This window comes from Bombina bombina, chromosome 2, assembly GCF_027579735.1.
Source record: "Bombina bombina isolate aBomBom1 chromosome 2, aBomBom1.pri, whole genome shotgun sequence".
Lineage (NCBI taxonomy): Eukaryota > Metazoa > Chordata > Amphibia > Anura > Bombinatoridae > Bombina > Bombina bombina.
The window spans coordinates 1,288,478,794-1,288,504,007 of record NC_069500.1 but is presented as its reverse complement, the minus strand read 5'-3'; the positions used below and the strand labels follow the sequence as shown (position 1 = coordinate 1,288,504,007).

The window sequence follows — 25,214 nt, the reverse complement described above, 5'->3', positions numbered from 1 at the left end:
TCTTTATTTTAACTAGGTAGCTATTAAATAGTTAATAACTATTTAATAGCTATTGTACCTAGTTAAAATAAATTGAAAGTTGCCTGTAAAATAAAAATAAATCCTAAGATAGCTACAATATAATTATTATTTATATTGTAGCTATATTAGGGTTTATTTTAAAGGTAAGTATTTAGTTTTAAATAGGATTAACTTAGTTAATAAGAGAAATATTATTTAGATTTATTTAATTAATATTTAAGTTAGGGGGGTGTTAGGGTTAGTGTTAGACTTAGGTTTAGGGGTTGATAATTTTATTACAGTGGCGGCGGTGTAGGGGGGGCAGGATAGGGGTTAATACATTTATTACAGTGGCGGCGGTGTAGGGGGGGCAGGATAGGGGTTAATAAATTTATTATAGGTGGCGACGGTGTAGAGGGGGCAGATTAGGGGTCAATAAGTTTAATATAGGTGGCGGCGGGGTCCGGGAGCGGCGGTTTAGGGGTTAAACTATTTATTTAGTTGCGGCGAGGTCCGGGATCCGCAGGATAGGGGTTAATAACTTTATTATAGGTGGCGACGGTGTAGGGGGGGCAGATTAGAGGTTAATAAGTTTAATATAGGTTGCGGCGGGGTCCGGGAGCGGCGGTTTAGGGGTTAAACTATTTATTTAGTTGCGGCGAGGTCCGGGATCCGCAGGATAGGGGTTAATAACTTTATTATAGGTGGCGGCGGTATAGGGGGGCAGGATAGGGGTTACTAAGTATAATGTAGGTGGCGGCGGTGTTCGGGAGCGGCGGTTTAGGGGTTAATACATTTATAAGAGTTGCGGCGGGGTCTAGGAGCGGCGGTTTAGGGGTTAATAACTTTATTGAGTTGCGGGGGGCTCCGGGGGCGCCGGTATAGAGGGTAGAACAGTGTAGTTAGTGTGGGTGCTTAGTGACAGGCTAGCAATAAAGCTGTCAAAAAGCCGAAGAGCAGCGAGATCGGATGAGTGATAACTCTCACAGTCCACTGCTCATCGCCCCGTACTTGGTGCGCGGCTTTTTGACAGCTTTTTTGATAACTTAGGCTAACGTATTCAGATCCGCAGCGGCGATGGTAGGCGAGCTTAGGCGGGCTTATTGGACCGGCGAAGGCAGGTAAAGTAGACGGCTTGATAACTACCCCTCATTGTACTATTTTTAACCTATTATACCATTTTTAACTCATCTCATTTGTACTCTCTTCATGGATCCATGAATTGGTTTTATGATTGTATTTCTGTTTTTTTATATTAATGCTGTTTATTAAACTGTTTTTATTAACATAATATACCAAGCTATCCTGCCTAGTCAGCTTTTTTAGCGCCGACTCCCGCCTCTATTATTGTATATCTTTTATCAGTCCGCTAGGGTACTGATCTGGGACCAGGCTTTAGGCTGTGCCACGTGCGCTTAGGACACCCAACCCCTTTTTCCAGATGTGCAAGTTACCCATGCCATGGGCACTGATACCCCCCCCCCATAACATGACATGGACCTGACCCTGATAACAGCTTGGATGGTCCTTTTCCTCTTTGGCCCTGAGACGGCTGTTTTTTCCAAAAACTATTTGAAATGTTGTCTCATCGAAATCCAAAACACAATTCCACTGTACTACTTTCCATCTCAGATGAGTCCGAGCCCAGAGAAGTCAGCGGCGCTTCTGGACAGTGTTGATGTATGGCTTCTGCTTTGCATAGTAAAGCTTTAACTTACATTTGTGGATGTAACAGCGAATGGTGTTGACTGACAAAGTTTTATCAAAGTTTTCCCGAGTCCATGTCAGGATATCCATTACAGACTCATGATGGTTTTTGAGACAGTGACATCTGAGGGATTAGAGATCACGCGTATTCAGAAGTGGTTTTTGGCCTTGCCCTTTACAGACCAAGATTTAACTGGCAGATTGGGGAACCTCGACCCATCCTTGTTCTTGAAGGACTAGGCCTTTTTTGGAGGCTCCTTATATACTATGATTACACATTTGCCTCACTAATTTCACATCTCCTTATTTCAACTGGTCACATCACTATTAGTCCTAAATTGCCTCTGTTCCAACTTTTTTGGAACGTGTCGCAGTCTTCAGATTTGAAACGAGTGAACATTAAATTCACAAAGTAAAACATCAAATAATTTATTAAAGGGACATTCTGGTCAAAATATAAATGCACATAGATGAATTACATCTTTGAAAAGAAACATATTTGCTATATACATGTATTTGCAAAAAAATGCTTCTAGTAAAAGTTATCACTGTTTTAGTGTTAACATTTTTCTCTGCACTTGCATGTGAAACATAGCTAGATATTCTCAATCCACCAGCATTTTAAACACTGCAGCTGCTCAGAGCACCAGTGGGGCTTGTATTATATCAGCAATTAACAAATTCAGTTATTACCGGATGATACAAGCACCTTAGACTCTATGAACAAGTGCTGTGCATAAAATGCTGGTACATGGTACATGGTACATATTTTAATGCATATTTAAATACACTTTTGAAACATATATAGCTTTTATCAGAAGCATTTTTGCTTATACATGTATATTACAAAAATGCTTCTATTCAAAACTGAAATGCATCCACATGGATTCTAATTTTGGATGGAATGTCCCTTTAACAATATTTTTTCAATATAGTAGTGAATTGAACTTTCAAATAACTATTTTTGTTTGTTTGTTTTTTGCATTTTTCATAATGTCCCTACTTGGGGTTGAAGTTTTAGTATAGTTTTTTTAGGGGTTTTTTTTTAAGTGGACTTTTATTTTAGGATAGGGCTTTACTGGTTGTGCTTTTTATTTTTGGTAATATTTATTTTTTATTTTTTTGGTAATGCTAGTGTTTTTTATTTTTTGTAACTTAAGGTGGTCTTAGGTTAGGGTTCTTGAGGGGGTTAGGGTATTAATAGGTTAGAGGGTAGTTCGCGATGGGAGGGTTGTAGAGTTTAGGGTGTTAATATGTTAGGGGTTAGTTTGTGATGGGGGTTTGTGCCAGTAAATGAGTTAATAGGTTAGGGGGTAGTTTGCAATTGGGGTAATGGCAGTTTAGGGGTTAATAGAGTAGGGAGATTAAATTGATGGGGTATATGGCAGTTTAGGGGTTAATAGTGCATGGAGTTGATAGTGATGGGTTATGTGGCAGTTTAGGGGTTAATAGTGTAGGGAGTTTATAGTGATAGGGTATGTGGCAGTTTAGAGGTTAATAGTGTAGGGAGCTTATTACACTGGGGTGTGTGATGGTTTAGGGGTTAATAGTGTTGGGAGTTTATTGTGCTGGGAAGTGTGGCAGTTTAGGGGTGCACCCCTAAACTACCACACCCAATCAGCTCTCTAGCCGTATGGAACTCACAAGGTTTATTTTGTAGCTAGAGCGCTCATTGGAAAACAGTTCAAACCATCAGCTCACAAAAAAATGCAGGGTATTTGAATTTCAGCACTACATTAAAAAGTAAATTATAGTGTATCTTCATTAGAAATGATGAATTAGGGGGGTGGAGCCTATAGCTGAAGTGGCATGACGAATCTAAGGCCGCGTTCGGGCAGCGCTCAGGAGCTAGTGGAGGCACTTCACTTCCAGCGATGACGTGGTGCTAGGTGACGTCACAAGCAAGGGAGCTTAGAAAAAAACTTTTACTAAGCTTCCTTGTAGCTGAGAGCAACTGAATGGAGGTGGGTCAGAGTTCCGATGTTTGCCGAGAGACAGGGGAAACCAGAAACACTGGGGAAACCATTCTTGGCATAAAACCGGATAAGCCTGACAGCAGCATTTAGTACAGGGCAAAGTGGAGATAGGTTACTTAACCTATCTCCACGTTAAGTAACCTATCTCCACTTTGCCCTGTACTAAATGCTGCTGTCAGGCTTATCCGCCTCACCTGTCCCTCCTCTGCTGCATATAAAAACATGGCAGCCTCCACAGCAAAACATGTGTGGAGGCTCTGATGTTGCCAAGCGTCTGAGCTTGCTCTGAAAAGTCCCAGCTTTTCCAGCATGCTGGAAGCGCTGGGACTTACGTCAGCAGAGCGCTCAAAAAACACCCAGCCTCCTCTCATATGCAAGTATGAAGAAAACACTCCAAGCGAGTCCCAGTTCGCTTGGAGAGCTGCCCGAACGCAGCCTAAGTGGAGCTCCTGGCTTCAATCATCTTTAAAATACTTTATTTCAAGATAGTCCTCTAAAAATACAGTACATCTATGCTCTACAATAGCCTGAAGAGACTTGAAGTACAGATCCACATTAAGATTGCTGACCACCTATGCTCTTTAGCTGAGCCAAAAAGTGATCACCATCTTCTGCAAGGCCGAACATCTGCGTAGCCAAGTCTGCCGCACTATACCCCCCAAGGATACTGGGTTTACAAGGCAGAAATCTAACGCTGCTTCAAAAATCTCAAAATGGGGTAATGCCATTAGAGCTGTACAAAAGACGTGTATGAGAGGGGCTAAGGTTACATCTTTATTACAATGGCACCCATAACGGAACAGATGGATTCCAGTACTAATCTATTACTTGGAGCTGTGACCCGATTGCTAGATGACCACTATGCAAGACTGTTACACACGTGGCCCACTGAATGGGATAATCTACGTGCACATGCAGCACAATGTGTTAACCACCATGCTTTGACTGGAGAAAAAGCCGGGAAAAAATATGGAGGGGATAGTACACGAGTATGTTTTACAGAACCAGCAGTGCCCCCGCCCCAAGACCAGGCTCTGGTTGAAGATAAACAGAGCCGATCTGTGGAAAGGCTACCAGATACCTCTTCAAATGAGGGAAACTCTTCGGACAAGCTATTAAGATGGAAAGTGACAACAACAGTTTCTTCTGGAAGGCGGCCGAACACGGAGGAACTGATGACGATAACTACCAAACATGTTGCTTCCCTCAATCAAGTGGTGTTATATAATAAGAAGTGTGGAGGGCAACGGAAGCCCTTTTCAGAGTTTGCAGAACCAACGTGGAATAATGTGATGAAGATAGCAACTTATGCCCGGAAAAGACCCTTTGCGAAGTCCACTCAGCAAGCGGTAAATGGTGTTACTGGTTCATTGATGTGAAATTGGAAGCTAGGAATTGGGTGAAGACCTTTGCATTAAATTTACATCACCCCTTGAGTAGTTTTTCAGACAGAGAATAACTTGTCTAAGGGGGGTAATAAAAAACAACTCTTCATCCTCCAATCAGCCAATAGGATTGAGCTCGCATTCTATTGGCTGTTCCAATCAGCCAATAGAATTCAAGCTCAATTCTATTGGCTGATTGCATCAGCCAATAGGATTTTTCCTACCTTAATTCTGATTGGCTGATAGAATTCTATCAGCCAATCGGAATTGAAGGGACGCCATCTTGGATGACGTCATTTAAAGGAACCTTCATTCTTCGGTTGGACTTCGTTGGAAGAGGATGCTCCGCATTGGCTGGATTGAAGATGGACCCGCTCCGGATGGATGAAGATAGAAGATGCCGCCTGGATGAAGACTTCTGCCCGTCTGGAGGACCTCTTCTGCCCGGATCGGATGAAGACTTTTGCCCGTCTGGAGGACCACTTCTGCCCGGCTTCTTGGAGGACTTCGGCCCGGCTGGGTGAAGACGTCTCAAGGTAGGGTGATCTTCAAGGGGTTAGTGTTAGGTTTTATTAAGGGGGGATTGGGTGGGTTTTAGAGTAGGGTTGGGTGTGTGGGTTTTAATGTTGGGGGGGTATTGTATTTTTTTTTACAGGTAAAAGAGCTGATTACTTTGGGGCAATGCCCCGCAAAAAGCCCTTTTAAGGGCTATTTGTAATTTAGTATAGGGTAGGGCTTTTTTTTATTTTAGGGGGCTTTTTTATTTTATTAGGGGGATTAGATTAGGTGTAATTAGTTTAAAATTCTTGTAATTATTTTATTATTTTTTGTAATTTAGTGTTTGTTTTTTTGTACTTTTGTTTATTTTATTTTATTGTAATTAGTTTAATTTAATTTAGTTAATTTATTTATTTATAGTGTAGTGTTAGGTGTAATTGTAACTTAGGTTAGGTTTTATTTTACAGGTACTTTTGTCTTTATTTTAGCTAGGTAGTTATTAAATAGTTAATAACTATTTAATAACTATTGTACCTAGTTAAAATAAATACAAACTTTCCTGTAAAATAAAAATAGATAAAAATGGCGGCGATGTCCGGTCGGCAGATTAGGGGTTAACATTTTTATTTTAGTGTTTGCGATGTGGGGGGGGGGGCTCGGTTTAGGGGTTAATAGGTAGTTTATGGGTGTTAGTGTACTTTTTAGCACTTTAGTTAAGAGTTTTATGTTACGGCGTTAGCCAATAAAACTCTTAACTACTGACTTTTAAATGCGTTAGGAGTGTTGACAGGAGAGGGTGTACCGCTCACTTTTTCCAGCAATCGTAATACCGGCGTTAGGAAAATCCCATTGAAAAGATAGGATACGCAATTGACATAAGGGGATTCACGGTATGCTAAAATCGCGGAAAAAAAGTGAGCGGTACCCGACTCGTAATACCAGCGGGCATTAAAAAGCTTCGTTGGGACCTCTCAACGCTGCTTGTTTAAGGCTAACGCAAGACTCGTAATCTAGGTGAGGATACGCAATTGACGTAAGGGGATTTGCGGTATGCTAAAATCGCGGAAAAAAAGTTAGCGGTACATCTGTACCTGTCAGACTCGTAATACCAGCGGGCGTTAAAAAGCAGCGTCGGGACCCCTCAACGCTGCTTTTTAAGGCTAACGCAAGACTCTTAATCTAGGTGAATATATTCCATGCAGACATTCGCCTAGATTACGAGTCTTGCGTTAGCCTTAAAAAGCAGCGTTGAGGGGTCCCAACGCTGCTTTTTAATGCCCGCTGGTATTACGAGTCTGGCAGGTACAGGTGTACCGCTCACTTTTTTTCCGCGATTTTAGCATACCGCAAATCCCCTTACGTCAATTGTGTATCCTATCTTTTCAATGGGATTTTCCTAACGCTGGTATTACAATTGCTGGAAAAAGTGAGCGGTACAGCCTCTCCTGTCAAGACTCCTACCGCATTTAAAAGTCAGTAGTTAAGAGTTTTATGGGCTAACGCCGTAACATAAAACTCTTAACTAAAGTGTTAAAAAGTACACTAACACCCATAAACTACCTATTAACCCCTAAACCGAGGCCCCCCCCCCACATCGCAAACACTAAAATAAAAAATGTTAACCCCTAATCTGCCGACCGGACATCGCCGCCACTTTAATAAATATATTAACCCCTAAACCGCTGCAATCCCGCCTCGCAAACACTATTTAAATTTTATTAACCCCTAATCTGCCGTCCCTAACATCGCCGACACCTACCTACATTTATTAACCCCTAATCCGCCGCCCCCAACGTCGCCGACACTATATTAAATGTATTAACCCCTAAACCTAAGTCTAACTCTAAACCTAACCTCCCTAACTTAAATATAATGTAAATAAAACGAAATAAAATTACTAAATTATTCCTATTTAAAACAAAATACTTACCTGTTAAATAAACCCTAATATAGCTACAATATTAACTAATAGTTACATTGTATCTATCTTAGGGTTTATTTTTATTTTACAGTCAAGTTTTTATTTATTTTAACTAGGTAGAATAGTTATTAAATAGTTATTAACTATTTAATAACTACCTAGCTAAAATTAAGACAAATTTACATGCAAAATTAACCCTAACCTAAGGTACAATTACACCTAACACTACACTGTAATTAAATTAATTACCTAAACTAACTACAATTAATTACAATTAAATACAATTATCTAAAGTACGGAAAAAAACAAACACTAAATTACAAAAAAATAATAAAATAATTACAAGAATTTTAAACTAATTACACCTAATCTAATCCCCCTAATAAAATAAAAAAGCCCCCCAAAATAAAAAAAGCCCTACCCTATACTAAATTACAAATAGCCCTTAAAAGGGCCTTTTGCGGGGCATTGCCCCAAAGTAATCAGCTCTTTTACCTGTTAAAAAAAAATACAATACCCCCCCCAACATTAAAACCCAACACCCACACACCCAACCCTACTCTAAAACCCACCCAATCCCCCCTTAATAAAACCTAACACTAACCCCTTGAAGTTCACCCTACCTTGAGATGTCTTCACCCAGCCGGGCCGAAGTCCTCCAAGAAGCCGGAGCGGAGCGGGTCCATCTTCAATCCAGCCGACGCGGAGCATCCTCTTCCAACAAAGTCCAACCGAAGAATGAAGGTTCCTTTAAATGACGTCATCCAAGATGGCTTCCCTTCAATTCCGATTGGCTGATAGAATTCTATCAGCAAATTGGAATTAAGGTAGGAAAAATCCTATTGGCTGATGCAAACAGTTAATAACGATTTAATAACTATTCTACTTAGTTAAAATAAATACAAACTTGCCTGTAAAATAAAAATAAACCCTAATCTAGATACAATGTAACTATTAGTTATATTGTAGCTAGCTTAGGGTTTATTTTATAGGTAAGTATTTAGTTTTAAATAGGAATAATTTATTTAATTGTAGTAATTTTATTTAGATTATTTTAAATTATATTTAAGTTAGGGGGGGGTTAGGGTTAGACTTAGGTTTAGGGGTTATTAACTTTATTATAGTGGCGGCGACATTGGGGTCGGCAGATTAGGGGTTAATAAATATAATGTAGGTGTCAGCGATGTTAGGGGCAGCAGATTAGGGGTTCATAGGTATAATGTAGGTGGCGGCGGTGTACGGAGCGGGAGATTAGGGGTTAATAATATAATCCAGGTGGCGGCGATGTCAGGGGCGGCAGATTAGGGGTTAATAAGTGTTAGATTAGGGGTGTTTAGACTCGGGGTTCATGTTAGGGTGTTAGGTGTAGACATATTTTTTATTTTCCCATAGGAATCAATGGGGCTGCGTTAGGAGCTGAACTTTTTTGCAGGTGTTAGTTTTTTTTCCAGCCGGCTCAGCCCCATTGTTTTCTATGGGGAAATCATGCACGAGCACGTTTAGCCAGCTCACCGCTACCATAAGCAACGCTGGTATTGAGGTGAGATGTAGAGCTAAATTTTGCTCTCCGCTCACTTTTCTGAGGCTAACGCAGCCTTTCAGAAAACTCATAATACCAGCGCTGTCTTAAGTGAGTGGTGAGAAAAAAAGGAGCGTTAGCACCGCAAGCCTTACTGACAAAAACTCGTAATCTAGCCAATTGTTTTTATACTCTGTCTATAGATACATTCAGCACCAGAGACTAGATAAGGAAAACCTAGATTTCATCATGGTGATACATTATAGAATATCAGGGGAATTACAAATTACAAGTAAAGTGGCACAAAATAAAAAATAAAGGTACATTGTTTTAGTTTTTAATACACATAATTAAATATTATTACAATCATATTAACAATTAAACAGTGTGTTTAATGTCCCTTTAAGATGGACTTAATTTCACTTTGAACTATATTTATCTATTTGCTGCATTGTTTGTTGATAGGGTAGGTGGTCTATGTGGAGAGGTAGAATCATGTTACTACTGCAAAGAGTGTTCTTTTGAATGTTGCACAATCGGAAAATGCTAATCTTACTTCTCAGAAGAAACGAAAGTAAAACAGAAAGCTGTTTTTTATTTAAATCAGCCGCGCCTTCCTTGTACGTTACCTTTGAGTGTTTCTCAGTCACTGATGTGGAAGCAGTGCACAATGGCTAGTTTGGAACCACATATTATACACAGAATTTAAATGTACATTGCTGGCGTCTATTCTGATCTGAACAACGTTTCCAAAAGTAACTTATTATCAAGTTCTAAACTATGGCAACTCCAGCTAAAAAAGCAAAAACGGCCGTGCTTCAAAGTACAGCAGATTATGGTACAACATGGATTCGCATTTGCGATGCATTCATTCGCACAGATGGACGTATTATTTGCCCTGTTATTAAAGCAGAAAGGTCTATTCAAGTTTTCTACAAACTTCAGGAAAAGTCATTCAAAGATCTTCTTGAAGATGCAGCAAAAAAAAATGGACTGAGACTGCAAGACATTCAATACAGCAAGGAAAATGAGTGCAATATTTTCATTAAGTTTGCAATCTTAAATTCGTCCAATGATGCAGTGAATCAATGTAAGCTGAGGCTTCGGCTGATGTTAACAGAGAAACTAAAAGTAACAGATATATTGATTGATGAAGTTCAAGGTACAGAAGAAACAATTCCACAGCCAATAATTTCAGGTACAATTAATTAATATAATATGTATTTTTTATTTGACTTGCTATTTACTTAAAGGGACAGTAAACCTTAAAAATAATGTTATATAATTCTGCACATAGTGCAGAATTATATAACATTATATTAGCACAAACATTATAAAACAAAATTTCCCCTTTGAATTTAAAAAAAAACCTGCTGTTTTACAGACCCGCTCTCTGTGATCTTCTGAGCGGGTCTGTTTTTTTCTATGTGCAGAATTATATAAAATTATTTTTAATGTTTGCTGACACTTTAAAGTGATGGTAAACTCTCCCCTTTTTAAAATCAGATCTGGAATGTTAGTGATATATTAGATGGAGTTTAATTCATCAGATGTAATGAAGATGCGCTATAACTTACTTTTTAACCCCTTAATGACAAAAACCAGTAGTTAACGACCAAGGACGTGCCTGGCATGTCCTTTAGGGTTTTAAGCGCTGGAATCGATCGTGATCGCTTCCAGGCAATTTCAGGATATTGCAGTGATGCCTCGATATTGAGGCATCATGTAATACCCTTTTTTAAGCAACTGGTGCAGAGAGAGCCGCTCTGTGGCATTCACTGCATCAGCCAGCAAAGGTGCCGATCGTAGGTGGTATGGGAGGGATAGCAGGGAGGCGGGTGGGCAGCCCATCGCTGGGGGGGGGGAGGGTGGGAGGAGGTGTGAGGGGGGCATGAGAGGAGTGGGAGCAGGCAGAAGGGGGCGTGAGGGTGCGGAAGCGGGTGCGACCTCTACAGCCACGCTACAATTTTTTAGTGATTGGTAAAGAGGGAGAGGGTATATATGTATATATATGTTTTGGGAAAGGGATCTGGGAGGGAGAGGGGGGAGGGAAATGAGTGCGGGAAGCTACACTACGGAAAGCGTCTATTTATTTAAAAAAAAGAGCAAAAACATAGGAAACTGGGTACTTGCACCTAACATGGCGGCTAATAGGTAGAGGGGGAGGGTTAGAGAGCTGTTTAGGGGGTATCAGGGAGGTTGGAGGGTAAGGGGAGATCCTACATTGCAGAATATATATATTAAAAAGATATATATTTAAAAAAACAAAAAAAACTTTTATTTTCATACTGGCAGACTTTCTGCCAGTACTTAAGATGGGGGTGACCTTTGGGGGTGGGGGAGGGCAGAGAGCTGTTTGAGAGGGGTCAGGGAGGGATCAAGGGGTGGTATGTGTCAGGTGGGAGGCTGATCTCTACACTAAAGCTAAAATTAACCCTACAAGCTACCTAATTAACCCCTTCACTGTTGGACATAATACAAGTGTGGTGCGCAGCTGCATTTAGCGGCCTTCTAATTACCAAAAAGCAATGGCAAAGTCATATATGTCTGCTATTTCTGAACAAAGGGGATCCCAGAGAAGCATTTACAACCATTTGTGCCATATTTGCATAAGCTGTTTGTAAATAATTTCAGTGAGAAACCTAAAGATTGTGAAAATGTGAACAATTTTTTTTTAATTTGATCGCATTTAGCGGTGAAATTATGGCATGAAATATTCCACAATGGGCCTAGATCAATACTTTGGGTTGTCTACTAAAAAAAGGGTTATCCAGGGATTCCGGACAGATATCAGTGTTACAATGTAACTATCGCTAATATTTAAAAAAACCAAATGGTTTGGAAATAGCAAAGTGCTGCTTGTACTTATTTCCCTATAACTTGCAAAAAAAGCAAAGAACATGTAAACATTGGGTATTTCTAAACTCAGGAGAAAATTTAGAAACTATTTAGCATGGATGTTTTTTGGTGGTTGTAGATGTGTAACAGATGTTGGGGGTCAAAGTTGGAAAAAGTGTGTTTCTTTCATTTTTTTCATCATATTTTATAATTTTTTTTATAGTAATTATATGATATGATAAAAATAATGGTATCTTTAGAAAGTCCATTTAATGGCGAGAAAAACTGTATATAATATGTGTTGGTACAGTAAATGAGTAAGACGAATAATTACAGCTTAACACAAACACCGCAGAAATGTAAAAACAACCCTGGTCCTTAACGGTAAGAAAATTGAAAAATGGTCTGGTCACTAAGGGGTTAATATAGATATGAAATTTAAATGCCCTGCGCTCTGCCACCCACTTCAAAAGTCAATTTTTCTGTGGAGCTAAAGGTTTGAATTGTTCTCCAATCAGCACTCTAGCTACAACAAAAGGCACCATATGGGGAGAGCATTGACTGGAGAACAGTTCAAAACGTTAGTTCACAGTAAAATTGACTTTTGAAGTGGGCAGCGGAGTGCAGTTATTTGAATTTCATATCAATATTAAAAAGTAAGTTATAGCGCATCTACATTACATCTGATTAATTAAAATCCGTCTAAAATATTACTAAAATTCCACATCTGATTTTAAAAAGGGGAGAGTTCACCATCACTTTAAAGAAACAGACAGTAAAAAGCTGCCTGATTTATCACAAGATGCCGGATTTCTCTTCGCTAATAAAGTATTGCCTTCTGAAGGTGGTGTGCTTTTAATACACACTTGTGGATGATTTAAAGGGATTTCTTCTTTCATGATTCAGAATGAAATTGTATTCTTAATTTTGCTTTATTCTCTTGATATCCATTTGTCGAATAAGCAGTGGAAATGCACTATTGGGAGCTAGCTGAATACATTAGTGCTCCTGAGTCTACCTAGCTATCGGCCAGATTACGAGTTTTGCGTTATGAGCGGCTCGGTAATAATTTGCAAGTTATTTCCACCGCTCACCTTTAATAGCGCTGCTATTACAGGTTTGCAAAAACCTGGCGTTAGCAGGCAATATGGCAGCGTTGAGCTCCATACCGCACACAAATACCAGCGCTGCTTTGAGCTGGTTTTACGTGCTTGTGCACGATTTCCCCATAGACATCAATGGGGAGAGCCGGCTAAAAAAAAGCCTAACACCTGCAATAAAGGAGCGTAAAGCTCCGTAACGCAGCCCCATTGATTCCTATGGGGAAAGAAAATTTATTTTTACACCTAACACCCTAACATAAACCCTGAGTCTAAACACCCCTAATCTGCCGCCCCTGACATCGCCGACACCTACATTACACTTATTAACCCCTAATCTGCCGCCCCCAATGTCACGACACCTATCTACACTTATTAACCCCTAATCTGCTTCCCCCAATGTCGCTGCCACCTACATAAATGTAAGAACCCCTAATCTGCCACCCCCAACGTCGCTGCCACCTACATAAATTTATTAACACCTAATCTGCCGCCTCCAACGTCGCCGCTGCCACTATACTAAAGTTTTTAACCCCTAAACCGCTCTCCTCCCACATCACTAACACGAAATAAATATATTAACCCCTAAACCTAAGTCTAACCCTAACCCTAACACCCCTAACTTTAATATAATTAAAATAAATCTAAATAAAAATTACTATCATTAACTAAATAATTCCTATTTAAAACTAAATACTTACCTATAAAATAAAACCCTAAGCTTGCTACACTATAACTAATAGTAACATTGTAGCTATCTTAGGTTTTATTTTTATTTCACAGCTAAGTTTTTATTTATTTTAACTAGGTAGACTAGTTAGTAAATAGTTATTAACTATTTACTAACTACCTAGTTAAAATAAATACAAATTTACCTGTAAAATAAAACCTAACCTGCCTCACACTAACACCTAACATTACACTAAAATTAAATAAATTACATTAATTAAATACAATTAACTAAATTACAAAAAAATAAACACTAAATTACACAAAATAAAAAAGAAATGATCAACTATTTAAACTAATTACACCTAATCTAATAGCCCTATCAAAATAAAAAAGCCCCCCAAATTTAAAAAAAAAACCTAGCCTACACTAAACTGCCAATGGCCCTTAAAAGGACCTTTTGCGGGACATTGCCCCAAAGAAATCAGCTCTTTTACCTGTAATAAAAAAATACAAACAACCCCCCAATAGTAAAACCCACCACCCACACAACCAAACCCCCCAAATAAAATCCTATCTAAAAAAACCTAAGCTCCCCATTGACCTGAAAAGGGCATTTGGATGGGCATTGCCCTTAAAAGGGCATTTAGCTCTTTTTCTGTGCCCAAACCCTAATCTAAAAATAAAACCCACCCAATAAACCCTTAATAAAACCTAACACTAACCCTCGAAGATCCACTTACAGTTTTTGAAGACCGAACATCCATCCTCAACGAAGTCGGGAGAAGTCTTCATCCAAGTTACAAGAAGTCCTCAATGAAGCCGGGAGAAGCCTTCATCCAAGCGGCAAGAAGTCGTCCTCCAGGCGGGCAGAAGTCTTCACCCAGATGGCATCTTCTATCTTCATCCTTCCGACGCGGAGCGGCTCCATCTTCAAGACATCCGGCGCAGAGCATCCTCTTCTTTCGATTCCTCTTGAAGAATGAAGGTTCCTTTAAATGACGTCATCCAAGATGGCGTCTTTTGAATTCCGATTGGCTGATAGAATTCAGCTAATCGGAATTAAAGGGTAAAAAATCCTATTGGCTGATGCAATCAGCCAATAGGATTGAGCTTCAATCCTATTGGCTGATCCAATCAGCCAATAGGATTGAGCTCGAATTCTATTGGCTGAATGGAACAGCCAATAGAATGTGAGCTAAATCCTATTGGCTGATTGCATCAGTCAATAGGTTTTTTTACCCTTTAATTGCGATTGGCTGATAGAATTCTATCAGTCAATCGGAATTCAAGGGATGCCATCTTGGATGATGTCATTTAAAGGAACCTTCATTCTTCAAGAGGAATCAAAAGAAGAGGATGCTCCGCGCCGGATGTCTTGAAGATGGAGTTGCTCCGTGTCGGAAGGATAAAGATAAAAGATGCCGTCTGGTTGAAGACTTCTGTCCGCCTGGAGGACGACTTCTTGCTGCTTGGATGAAGACTTCTCCCGGCTTCGTTGAGGAATTCTTGCTGCTTGGATGAAGACTTCTCCTGACTTCGTTGAGGATAGATGTCCGGTCTTCAAAAACTGTAAGTGGATCTTCGGGGGTTAGTGTTAGGTTTTCTTTTACAAAGATATGACGAGTCCACTGATTTCATCCTTACTTGTGGGATATTAACCTCCTGCTAGCAGGAAGTGGCAAAGAGCACCACAGCAGAGCTGTATATATAGCCCCTCCCCTTCCCCTCCACCCATAGTCATTCTCTTTGCCTGTGTTATACTAGGAAGACATGGTAAAGTGAGGTGTTAGTTTTAGTTTCTTCAATCAAGAAGTTTTTTATTTTAAATGGAACCGGTGCATACTATTTTCCTCAGGGGGATATGGAAGAAGATTTTTGCCCTGAGGTTTGATGATCTTAGCATTTGTAACTAAGATCCACGCTGGTTCCCACAAGACTTCTGAAGGTAACCATGAGACATCTTCAGTGTGGAGACCGGTTTCATGCTACAAGCAGCATTAAGGTATGTGCAGCCTTTTTTTCTGAGACTTGGTGTATCAGAACTGGCTGGCATTTTTTCCCTGTATAGGGATGGGGTAAGCAGTAAAACCTATTTTAATAAGAGGGATGTTACTGGAGTCCCTATATTATATTTATCATTAGTTGATATTTGGGCATTATGTGACATGGGAGACAATGTTAAAAACGAAGTTTTATGTTTATTATTTTTGGCACTTAAAACTTATTGTTTTTATGCCTGAGGGTTGTAATTGTGTGTGTATTTTTACTTTAGTGCAAAACTGCATTCCCATGCGGTGTTGTTTGGGCCTACTCCAACTTTTGCCCTTAAGGGGCGGAGCCTATTTTTGGGGCATTTTCTTCAGGCTTAGCAGCAGCAAACAGTAACTCGGTGGCTCCTGAACTGTGTAGCTGGTCTGAAGGTTTGGAAACTTGATTCAAAGTACTCTGGGGGCAGGTAGGCGCCACAGCAGAGCTGTGTCGAGGTGTAGAGGGTATTTTTTATCTATCTTTTGACTAGATGTTGATATAAGTACTTCTAAAGCCTTATTTCTGTCTTTGCTTCTGGGTGCAGTAATTTTTGGATTAACCAACGATATTTAAGTTAAATTTGGGAATAATTTAACATTTTTTGTGCATTTTGGAAAAATTGTTCACTTTTTCTTTTCTTAAAGGCACAGTACACGTTTTTCTAATGTTTATTTTATGCTATAAATAAGTGTTTAAACGACTTTTGTGGTATTACTAGTCTGTTCAACATGTCTGACATTTAGGTTTCTCATTGTTCTATGTGTTTAGAAGCTATTGTGCAACCCCCTCTTACATTGTGTAACTTTTGTACTGAAAGGGCTTTACAATGTAAAAAGCATATTTTAAATTAAGTAAGTGTGCCTAAGGATGATTCTCAGTCTGAAGAGAATCAGGATATGCCATCCAATTCTCCCCAAGTGTCACAACCTTTAACGCCCACACAAGCGACGCCTAGTACTTCTAGTGCGTCTAATTCCTTTACTCTGCAGGAGATGGCTGCAGTTATGTCAACTACCCTTACAGAGGTATTGTCTAAATTACCAGTGTTGCAGGGTAAAAGCAGTAGGTCAGGTATTAATGTAAATACTGAATCCTCTGATGCTTTATTAGCTATTTCCGATGTTCCCTCACAGTGCTCTGAGTTGGGGGTCAGGGAATTACTGTCTGAGGGTGAAATTTCTGATTCAGGAAATTTTTACCTCACACAGATTTGATGCTATGTCATTTAAATTTAAGCTTGAACACCTCCACCTGTTACTTAGGGAGGTTTTAGCGACTCTGGATGATTGTGACCCTATTGTGATTCCTCCAGAGAAATTGTGTAAAATGGATAAATATTTGGAAGTACCTATTTACACTGATGTTTTCCCGGTTCCTAAGAGAATTTCGGAAATTATTAGAAAGGAATGGGATAGACCAGGTATACCGTTTTTTCCCCCTCCTAATTTTAAGAAAATGTTTCCCATATCAGATACCATTCGGGACTCATGGCAAACGGTCCCTAAGGTAGAGGAAGCTATATCTACCCTAACTAAGCGTACTACTATACCCATTGAGTATAGTTGTGCTTTCAAAGACCCTATGGATAAGAAGTTAGAGGGTCTACTAAAGAAATTATTTGTTAATCAGGGGTTTCTTTTACAACCTACAGGCTTTCATTGTTCCAGTAACTACTGCAGCAGCTTTTTGGTTTGAGGCTCTAGAAGAGTCTCTTAAAGTTGAGACTCCATTAGATGAGATTTTAGATTGAATTAAGGCTCTCAAGGTAGCTAATTCTTTTATTACTGATGCCGCTTTTCAAATTGCTAAATTAGCGGCAAAAAATGCAGGATTTGCTATTTTAGCACATAGAGCATTGTGGCTCAAATCTTGGTCTGCTGATGTGTCATCAAAACATAAGCTTTTAGCTATTCCCTTTAAAGGTAAGACCCTTTTTGGACCAGATTTGAAGGAAATCATTTCTGATATTACAGGAGGTAAAGGCCATACCCTACCTCAGGATAAGTCGGTTAAAATGAGCGGTAAACAGATTAATTTTCGTTCCTTTCGGAACTTTAAAGGAGGACCCCCCGCTTCTTCTTCCTCAAAGCAGGAAGGGAATTTTACCCAATCTAATCAGAGCTGGAATAAGGGTAAACAATCCAAAAAGCCCGCTCCTGCTCCTAGGACAGCATGAAGGGCGGCCCCCGATCCGGGACTGGATCTAGTAGGGGGCAGACTCTCTTTCTTTGCTCAGGCTTGGGCAAGAGATGTTCAGGATCCCTGGGCACTAGAAATAGTGACCCATGGTTATCTATTGGAATTCAAGGACTTTCTCCCAAGAGGGAGATTTCATCTTTCAAAGTTATCTGCAAACCAGATAAAAAGAGAGGCGTTCTTACGCTGTGTAAAAGACCTTTCTACTATGGGAGTAATTTGTCCAGTTCCAAGATTGGGACAGGGGTTTTACTCAAACCTATTTGTGGTTCCCAAAAAGGAGGGAACGTTCAGACCCATTTTTAGATCTCAAGTGTCTAAACAAATTTCTAAGAGTTCCATCATTCAAGATGGAGACAATACGAACAATTTTTCCAATGATCCAGGAGGGTCAATATATGACTACCGTGGACTTGAAGGATGCTTACCTTCATATTCCTATCCACAAAGATCATCATCAGTTTCTAAGGTTTGCCTTTCTGGACAAACAGTATCAATTCGTGGCTCTTCCCTTCGGCTTGGCCACAGCACCCAGAATCTTCACAAAGGTTCTAGGATCTCTTTTGGTGGTTCTCAGACCGTGAGGAATAGTGGTGACGCCTTATCTGGACGACATTCTGATTCAGGCGTCAACATATCATCTGACAAAATCTCACACGGACACAGTGTTGTCTTTTCTGAGAACTCACGGCTGAAAGGTGAACATAGAGAAGAGTTCACTTGTCCCACAGACAAGGGTTCCTTTCTTGGGAACTCTGATAGACTCGGTAGCCATGAAAATATTTCTGACGGAGATCAGAAAATCAAAGATTCTAAATACTTGCCGAGCACTTCAGTCCATTCCTCGGCCATCAGTGGCTCAGTGTATGGAAGTAATTGGATTAATGGTAGCGGCAATGGACATCGTTCCGTTTGCTCGCTTTCATCTCAGACCACTGCAACTGTGCATGCTTGGACAGTGGAATGGGGATTATGCGGATTTATCTCCTCAGATAAATCTGGATAAAGAGACCAGAAACTCTCTTCTTTGGTGGTTGTCGATGGATCATCTGTCCCAAGGGACTTGTTTCCGCAGACCCTTGTGGGTAATAGTGACAACAGATGCCAGCCTTCTGGGCTGGGGTGCAGTTTGGAACTCCCTGAAGGCTCAGGGTGTTTGGACTCAAGTGGAGTCTCTTCTTCCAATCAATATTCTGGAAGTGAGAGCAATATTCAATGCGCTTCAGGCATGGCCTCAGTTGGCTTCGGCCAAATTCATCAGATTCCAGTCGGACAACATCACGACTGTGGCATATGTCAATCATCAAGGGGGAACAAGGAGTTCCTTAGTGATGATAGAGGTATCCAAGATAATCAGTTGGGCGGAGGCCCACTCTTGTCATCTGTCAGCGATCTACATCCCAGGAGTAGAGACATGGGAAGCAGATTTTCTAAGTCGACAGACTTTTCATCCGGGGGAGTGGGAACTTCACCCGGAGGTATTTGCCTCATTGATTCTCAGATGGGGCAGACTGGAATTGTATTTGATGGCATCCCGACAGAATGCCAAGCTTCCAAGATACGGATCCCGGTCAAGGGATCCTCAGGCCGAACTGATAGATGCCTTGGCAGTGCCTTGGTTGTTCAGCCTAGCTTATGTGTTTCCGCTGTTTCCTCTCCTCCCACGCTTGATTGCTTGAATCAAACAGGAGAGAGCTTCAGTGATCCTGATAGCGCCTGCATGGCCGCGCAGGACTTGGTATGCGGATCTAGTGGACATGTCCTCTCTGCCACCGTGGAAACTTCCATTGAGACAGGACCTTCTCATTCAAGGTCCTTTCCAACATCCAAATCTAATTTCTCTGCAGCTGACTGCGTGGAGATTGAACGCTTGATTTTATCTAAGCGAGGATTCTCTGATTCAGTTATCAATACTTTGATACATGCTAGAAAGCCTGTCACTAGAAAAATCTATCATAAGATATGGCGTAAATATCTTTATTGGTGTGAATCCAAGGGTTCCTCATGGAGTAAAGTTAGGATTCCTAGGATTCTGTCTTTTCTCCTAGAAGGATTGGAGAAAGGGTTATCAGCGAGTTCCTTAAAGGGACAAATTTCAGCTTTCTCAATTCTGTTTCACAAACGTTTGGCAAATGTACCAGTTGTTCAGTCTTTTTGTCAGGCTCTATCTGGGGTTAAGCCTGTATTTAGACCTATTACTCCTCCCTGGAGTTTGAATTTAGTTCTTCGAGTTCTTCAAGGAGTTCCGTTTGAACCTATGCATTCCATAGATATTAAACTGTTATCTTGGAAAGTTTTGTTTTTGGTTGCTATTTCTTCTGCTTGAAGAGTTTCTGAGCTTTCAGCGTTACAGTGTGATTCGCCTTATCTCATATTTCATTCTGATAAGGTGGTTTTACGTACCGAACCTGGTTTTCTTCCTAAGGTTGTTTCGAATAAGAATATTAATCAGGAAATTGTTGTTCCTTCCTTGTGTCCTAATCCTCCTTCTAAGAAGGAGCGTATGTTACATAACTTGGACGTGGTCCATGCCTTAAAGTTTTACTTACAGGCAACTAAGGATTTCCGTCAATCATCTTCATTATTCATTGTTTATTCCGGAAAGTGTAGGGGTCAGAAAGCTACGGCTACCTCTCTTTCTTTTTGGCTGAGAAGTATCATCTACCTGGCATATGAGACTGCTGGACAGGAGCCTCCTGAAAGAATTACGGCTCATTCTACTAGGGCTGTGGCTTCCACATGGGCTTTTAAAAACGATGCATCTGTTGAACAGATTTGTAAGGCTGCGACTTGGTCGTCCTTTCACACTTTTTCCAAATTGTACAAATTTGATACTTTAGCTTCTTCTGAGGCTATCTTTGGGAGAAAGGTTCTTCAAGCAGTGGTGCCTTCCGTTTTAGGTTTCTGTCTTGTCCCTCCCTTTCATCCTTGTCCTATTGCTTTGGTATTGGTTTCCCACAAGTAAGGACGTCATATCTTTGTAAAAGAGAACTAAATTTATGCTTACCTGATAAATTACTTTCTTTTATGATATGACGAGTCCACGGCCCACCCTGTTCTTTTTAAGACAGTTTTTCTTTATATTTTTTGTAAACTTCAGTCACTTCTGCACCTTTTAGCCTTTCTTTTTTCTCTTCCTATATGTTACGGTTGCCTCCAGGCTGGCTGGAAGTTGGACCGTAGAAAAGGATGCTCCTAGCGCTCACCAAAGGAGCAGCAGCACCGTAGACTCTATAACTGCTGCGTAGCCACCATAAGTAACGCAGACTCTATGAACCACCGCTGCTGGGCTGGTATCTCGCCGTCTGCTCTGCGCCCTGGACCTACGACCAGGCTCCAGTAGGTGAACCTCTTCCTTCTGTAGCAATCCCTGTAGCTAAGGGAGTATGAAAAACATAGCAATCCCTGTAGTGATTATAGCTGAAGCTGTCCCCTACAAACATGAGTCAAAGCTGCAAGTTAGAGGGTCAGAAATAGGTCTGAAGTGCTGGAGCACACAGCCTGCTTTTTATTGAGGTTACATGCAAACAGGACACTCTCAGGGGGAGGCATAAAATCCCCCATCACACATTTGATATTAGATAGAGAGACACTCCCTTTGACAGGCCACAACATTTACTTCAGCAGATAACATTACACACAATAAAACAATGCAGTCCACCTTATCAATACTAGTCTGATTAGACAATGGGAAAGTTTATCACTAAACCTAATTAGAGCTGATCCCAGCAGACTTGTATTTAGAATAGGTTTCTTGAAGCTGAACAAAATTTAACTCTTAATGGCACACAATGAAACTGAACCAAGTGGGAGAAAGCCAGGGACAAGTCATTTCACAGGTCTGGGGACATAGTCTTAAAGGGGCATTGTTCATCAAAGTCACAATATGTCCCCAGATGGTTCTTAAAGGGCCATACACACACAATAAAAGTTAATATGTTCTCAGGGGCACAATCTTCCAGGGGCCATAATCATGAGGAAGGAGGCTGACAAATAGGCTTCTCCAAAATCCAGGGAAGCAGGGCAATTTTCCATTTAAAGGGCCAGTTATAAATAGCAGTTTGTAACATATCTCCCCTTTTGGAGGGAGACTAACCAGGCACCTGACCTTCTGTCGGTCAGTGCCTAAGTTAGTCTTGCAACCCACCCACAAATAAACATTAGCAGCAAAGTAGCCCCCCCACAATAAGTAGTACTGGCCTGTAGGTTCCAGGTTATAGGATGAAAGGGTAGCATCCTCTGCCTTCCTGGCGCAGCTGGGCAAATAGCTGATGGTACTTGGGGGGCAGAGGCCAGCGGCACTCTGCCCTGGTGCCAGCGCTTCTGCTGGGGTGAGGGGTTTGCAGGCCAGACCTGTAACAAGGGGGTCTGTAGGGCAGAGGCCAGCAGCGCTCTGTCCTGATGCCAGCTCTTCTGCTGGGGGAATTGGGGCATAGTCCTGCCCGGTGGCAAAGGGAACGTGGGGGTCAGTGGGGGTTAACATCTCCACTGTTAACCCTGGGCCCAAGTTAGGAGTTAGCTGGGGAGGGGGAGATTGGCTTACCTCCTCCTCCTGATACTCCGGTGGCCGTTGGGAAGGGAGGTCGATGCTCTCCGCTTCCTGTGGAACATGCTGCGGCTGGGGAGAGAGACCGGTTGTCTCCTCTCCCTGGAAGACACACTCCGGCTGTGGAGGGAGGTCGATGCTCTCCCCTCCCTGTAGCTGGGTCTGTCGCTGGGGATCTGGGCCGCCTGCCCAGCATCCCTGTAGGGCCGGTAGAGAGACTGCGGTCCCATCTCCACCTGCCTGCTGGGGGTCCTCCCAGGACCAGTCTATGAGGCCTGCTGCCTCTGGTATCTCTGGTTGGGGAAGGAGACTGGTTGTCTCTTCCCTCTGCACAGTATACTGCCGCTGGGGAGGGAGGTCGCTGCTCTCCTCTCCCTTACATACTTCCAGCCGCTGGGGAATGGAGTCTGGGCTCACAATTCCCTGCATATTCCTCTGCTGCTGGGGGACAGGACCAACTGTCTCTGCCCCCTGTAACTCAGCCTGCCGCTGGGGAATGGAGTCTGGGCTCCCAATTCCCTGCATATTCCTCTGCTGCTGGGGGACAGGACCAACTGTCTCTGCCCCCTGTAACTCATTTTCTCGCTGGAGAGTAGGTGTCCATACCCCCAAACTCCACAGTTGGCGCTCAAAGGCTCGTGCCGCTTCGTTCTCAGTAGCCAATTCCCGGATGAGGCGACTGACTACCTCCTGCGCAGGGTCTGGACCATATCGGACTAGCCGCCTCTTTACCTCTGGAACGAAATCCGCGCCCTCATAGCGACGGATCAGGTTGAGGTGCTCTTCACAGGGTTCTGACCAGTATCTTGTCAGCTCCATGCTGCTGTAGGTAGGGACGCTGCGCAGTGGCTAGCGTTGCCCTCAATAACTTTCCTACGATACCAGTGCTGTTGTGGTGCTGCTCCTTGCGCTAGGACGCCAATCCCACCGCTGCCGCCAAATGTTACGGTTGCCTCCAGGCTGGCTGGAAGTTGGACCGTAGAAAAGGATGCTCCTAGCGCTCACCAAAGGAGCAGCAGCACCGTAGACTCTATAACTGCTGCGTAGCCACCATAAGTAACGCAGACTCTATGAACCACCGCTGCTGGGCTGGTATCTCGCCGTCTGCTCTGCGCCCTGGACCTACGACCAGGCTCCAGTAGGTGAACCTCTTTCTTCTGTAGCAATCCCTGTAGCTAAGGGAGTATGAAAAACATAGCAATCCCTGTAGTGATTATAGCTGAAGCTGTCCCCTACAAACATGAGTCAAAGCTGCAAGTTAGAGGGTCAGAAATAGGTCTGAAGTGCTGGAGCACACAGCCTGCTTTTTATTGAGGTTACATGCAAACAGGACACTCTCAGGGGGAGGCATAAAATCCCCCATCACACATTTGATATTAGATAGAGAGACACTCCCTTTGACAGGCCACAACATTTACTTCAGCAGATAACATTACACACAATAAAACAATGCAGTCCACCTTATCAATACTAGTCTGATTAGACAATGGGAAAGTTTATCACTAAACCTAATTAGAGCTAATCCCAGCAGACTTGTATTTAGAATAGGTTTCTTGAAGCTGAACAAAATTTAACTCTTAATGGCACACAATGAAACTGAACCAAGTGGGAGAAAGCCAGGGACAAGTCATTTCACAGGTCTGGGGACATAGTCTTAAAGGGGCATTGTTCATCAAAGTCACAATATGTCCCCAGATGGTTCTTAAAGGGCCATACACACCCAATAAAAGTTAATATGTTCTCAGGGGCACAATCTTCCAGGGGCCATAGTCATGAGGAAGGAGGCTGGCAAATAGGCTTCTCCAAAATCCAGGGAAGCAGGGCAATTTTCCATTTAAAGGGCCAGTTATAAATAGCAGTTTGTAACACTATACCTTCGGCCGAATGACTGAGGGTGGAGGGGAAGGGGAGGGGCTATATATACAGCTCTGCTGTGGTGCTCTTTGCCACTTCCTGTTAGCAGGAGGTTAATATCCCACAAGTAAGGATGAAATCCGTGGACTCGTCATATCGTAAAAGAAAGTAATTTATCAGGTAAGCATAAATTTAGTTTTTTAATTGTTTATTGGGTGGGTTTTATTTTTAGATTAGGGACTTTGGGCACCGTAAAAGAGCTAAATGCCCTTTTAAGGGCAATGCCCATCCAAATGCCCCTTTCAGGGAAATGGGGAGCTTAAGTTTTATAGGTAGGTTTTTTTGGAGGGGTCGTTTGCGTGGGTGGTGGACTGGGTTTTACTGTTGGGGGGTTGTTTGTATTTTTTTATTACAGGTAAAAGAGCTGATTTCTTTGGGGCAATGCCCCGCAAAAGGCCCTTTTAAGGGCCATTGGCAGTTTAGTGTAGGGCTTTTTTTTATTTTGATAGGGCTATTAGATTAGGTGTAATTAGTTTAAATAGTTGATAATTTCTTTTTTATTTTGTGTAATTTAGATAAATGTATTTTGTTAATTTAATGTATTTAATTTTAGTGTAATGTTAGGTGTTAGTGTAACTCAAGTTAGGTTTTATTTTACAAGTAAATTTGTATTTATTTTACCTAGGTAGTTAGTAAATAGTTAATAACTATTTACTAACTAATCTACCTAGTTAAAATAAATACAAACTTAGCTGTGAAATAAAAATAAAACCTAAGATAGCTACAATGTAACTATTAGTTATATTGTAGCTAGCTTAGGGTTCATTTTACAGGTAAGTATTTAGTCTTAAATAGGAATTATTTATTTATTAATAGTAGGTTTTATTTAGATTTATTTTAATTATATTAAAGTTAGGGGTGTTAGGGTTAGACTTAGGGTTAAGTTTAGGGGTTAATATATTTATTTAGTGTTA

At 41.3% G+C, this 25,214-nt stretch overlaps 1 protein-coding gene across 2 annotated transcripts in view; it reads left to right on the top strand.

Moving 5' to 3' along the window:
- Positions 1-9,621: 9,621 nt before the first annotated feature.
- Positions 9,622-25,214, top strand: part of LOC128650283 (uncharacterized) — a 422,276-nt gene continuing 406,683 nt past the window's right edge. For both annotated transcript variants that reach the window (XM_053704109.1, XM_053704108.1), the window contains exon 1: positions 9,622-10,204. In XM_053704109.1, the coding sequence (XP_053560084.1) occupies positions 9,787-10,204 (418 nt within the window). In that variant the 5' untranslated portion in view covers positions 9,622-9,786. The remainder of the gene's footprint in view (positions 10,205-25,214) is intronic.